General features: G+C 37.3%; 1 protein-coding gene across 1 annotated transcript in view; it reads left to right on the top strand.

Moving 5' to 3' along the window:
• Nucleotides 1-1,628, top strand: part of LOC107693830 (Bardet-Biedl syndrome 1 protein-like) — a 13,068-nt gene that overhangs the window by 9,130 nt on the left and 2,310 nt on the right. The window contains exons 14-16 of the mRNA XM_016493356.1: nucleotides 519-652; nucleotides 739-873; nucleotides 1,004-1,090. Of these exons, the coding sequence (XP_016348842.1) occupies nucleotides 519-652; nucleotides 739-873; nucleotides 1,004-1,090 (356 nt within the window). The remainder of the gene's footprint in view (nucleotides 1-518; nucleotides 653-738; nucleotides 874-1,003; nucleotides 1,091-1,628) is intronic.

Here is a 1,628-nt window from a genome sequence, read left to right as displayed (position 1 = left end):
TAATGAGGAAAAAAAATTAACTTAAATGATTTTAGCAAATGGCTGCAATATAACAAAGAGTGAAAAATTTAAGGGGGTCTGAATACTTTCCGTACCCACTGTATATATATATGTATATATATATATACACACACACTACTATTCAAATTTTGGTGTAAGAAAGATATATATTTATATCCCTTTTTTTACACCAAAATTTGAATAGTAGTGTATTATGGTATCAAGAAAAATACTGAGCAGCAAAAACTGATTTCAACATTGATAATAATAAGAATGAATAATGTTTCCTGAGCCCCAAATCACCATATTAGAATTATTTCGGAAGGAGCATGTCACACTGAAACTGGATCAATGGCTGTTGAAAATTTAGCTTTGCCATCACAGAAATAAATTACATTTTAAAATATATTCAAATAGAAAACATTTTTTTATTTTTTTTTATTTTAATATTTTACTGGATTTTTCATGAAATAAATGTAGCCAAAACCTGAAAGTTAGGAGATGTTTTTTCTATGCAGCCATGCACCGAGCTTTTCAGATGGACCTGAGCAGGCTGCGTCTCGCTGCAGCACGGGCCTATGTCAAAGCTCTGGAGTCCAGCCTCACGCCCATGTCGGCGAGTCTGACCGAGCCGCTCAAGATGAACGCTGTGGTGAGTTGAGCAATTCTGAATGTGCTAACAAAATGACACCGGAAGCCCGATACCAATCTCAGCTTCTGCTTCCTGTTTCTGCAAAGGTTCAAGGGTTGGGCCCATCCTTCAAGCTCACGCTGAACATCCAGAACACTGCAGCGTGCCGTCCGGTCATGAACCTAGCCATCAGTTTTCTGTACGATGAAAATTTGTATAGCATGAGGACGGCCTTTTTCAAGGTGACCTCAGCTGAGCAGTTTCATGAGCATTATTCCTTCTCTATATAAGCAGATTTTTTTTTTGAAATGTGTAGTTATTGAAGCTGAGAAAATACTTAACAGGTAACAGTGAATTGTTTTGTGTCTTTAGATCCCCCTACTAGTTCCAGGGCTGAATTACCCCATTGACACTTTTGTGGAGTGCTTGAGTGACAAAGGCATCTCTGACATCATCAAAGTGAGACTTTCACCCATTCAGAACATCCATGCAGCATTTATATTCAGAATAGCTAGTATGTGTACTATGAAAAATATGCAAATAGAAAACCCGGATGAATTATATGCATATATATATATATATATATATATATTAGGGATGTCAATGGAATTCTAGGTGGTTGCTAGGGCGTTTGGGTAGTTGCCAGGGCATTTCTAGGGTATTTTGGGTGGTTGCTAAGGCATTGTTTGGGTGGTTGCCAGAGTGTTACTAGGGTATTCTGGGTGGTTGTAGGTAGGGATGTCAATTTTCGATCATTTCCATGATCGATCGTCGTTTAAATTAACGATCAATTAATCGATTAATCATTAACTTTAATGCAGCAAAATGCGTCTATTGCAGCATCACGCAGTCACTGGCATGACAGGATGTGCAAAAGCCACTCAAACAAAATTAAAGGGGTTTTAGTCTGAATAAAATGCTAGTAGCAGGATTGTAAAATGAATAGATGTGATTATGATCATTTGATAAAATGAAGAGAGCTCGTTTGAGATCATTT

Source organism: Sinocyclocheilus anshuiensis, unplaced genomic scaffold (genome assembly GCF_001515605.1).
Source record: "Sinocyclocheilus anshuiensis isolate Anshui unplaced genomic scaffold, SAMN03320099.WGS_v1.1 scaffold817, whole genome shotgun sequence".
Taxonomy (NCBI): domain Eukaryota; kingdom Metazoa; phylum Chordata; class Actinopteri; order Cypriniformes; family Cyprinidae; genus Sinocyclocheilus; species Sinocyclocheilus anshuiensis.
This window is presented reverse-complemented; position numbering and strand designations above follow the sequence as displayed.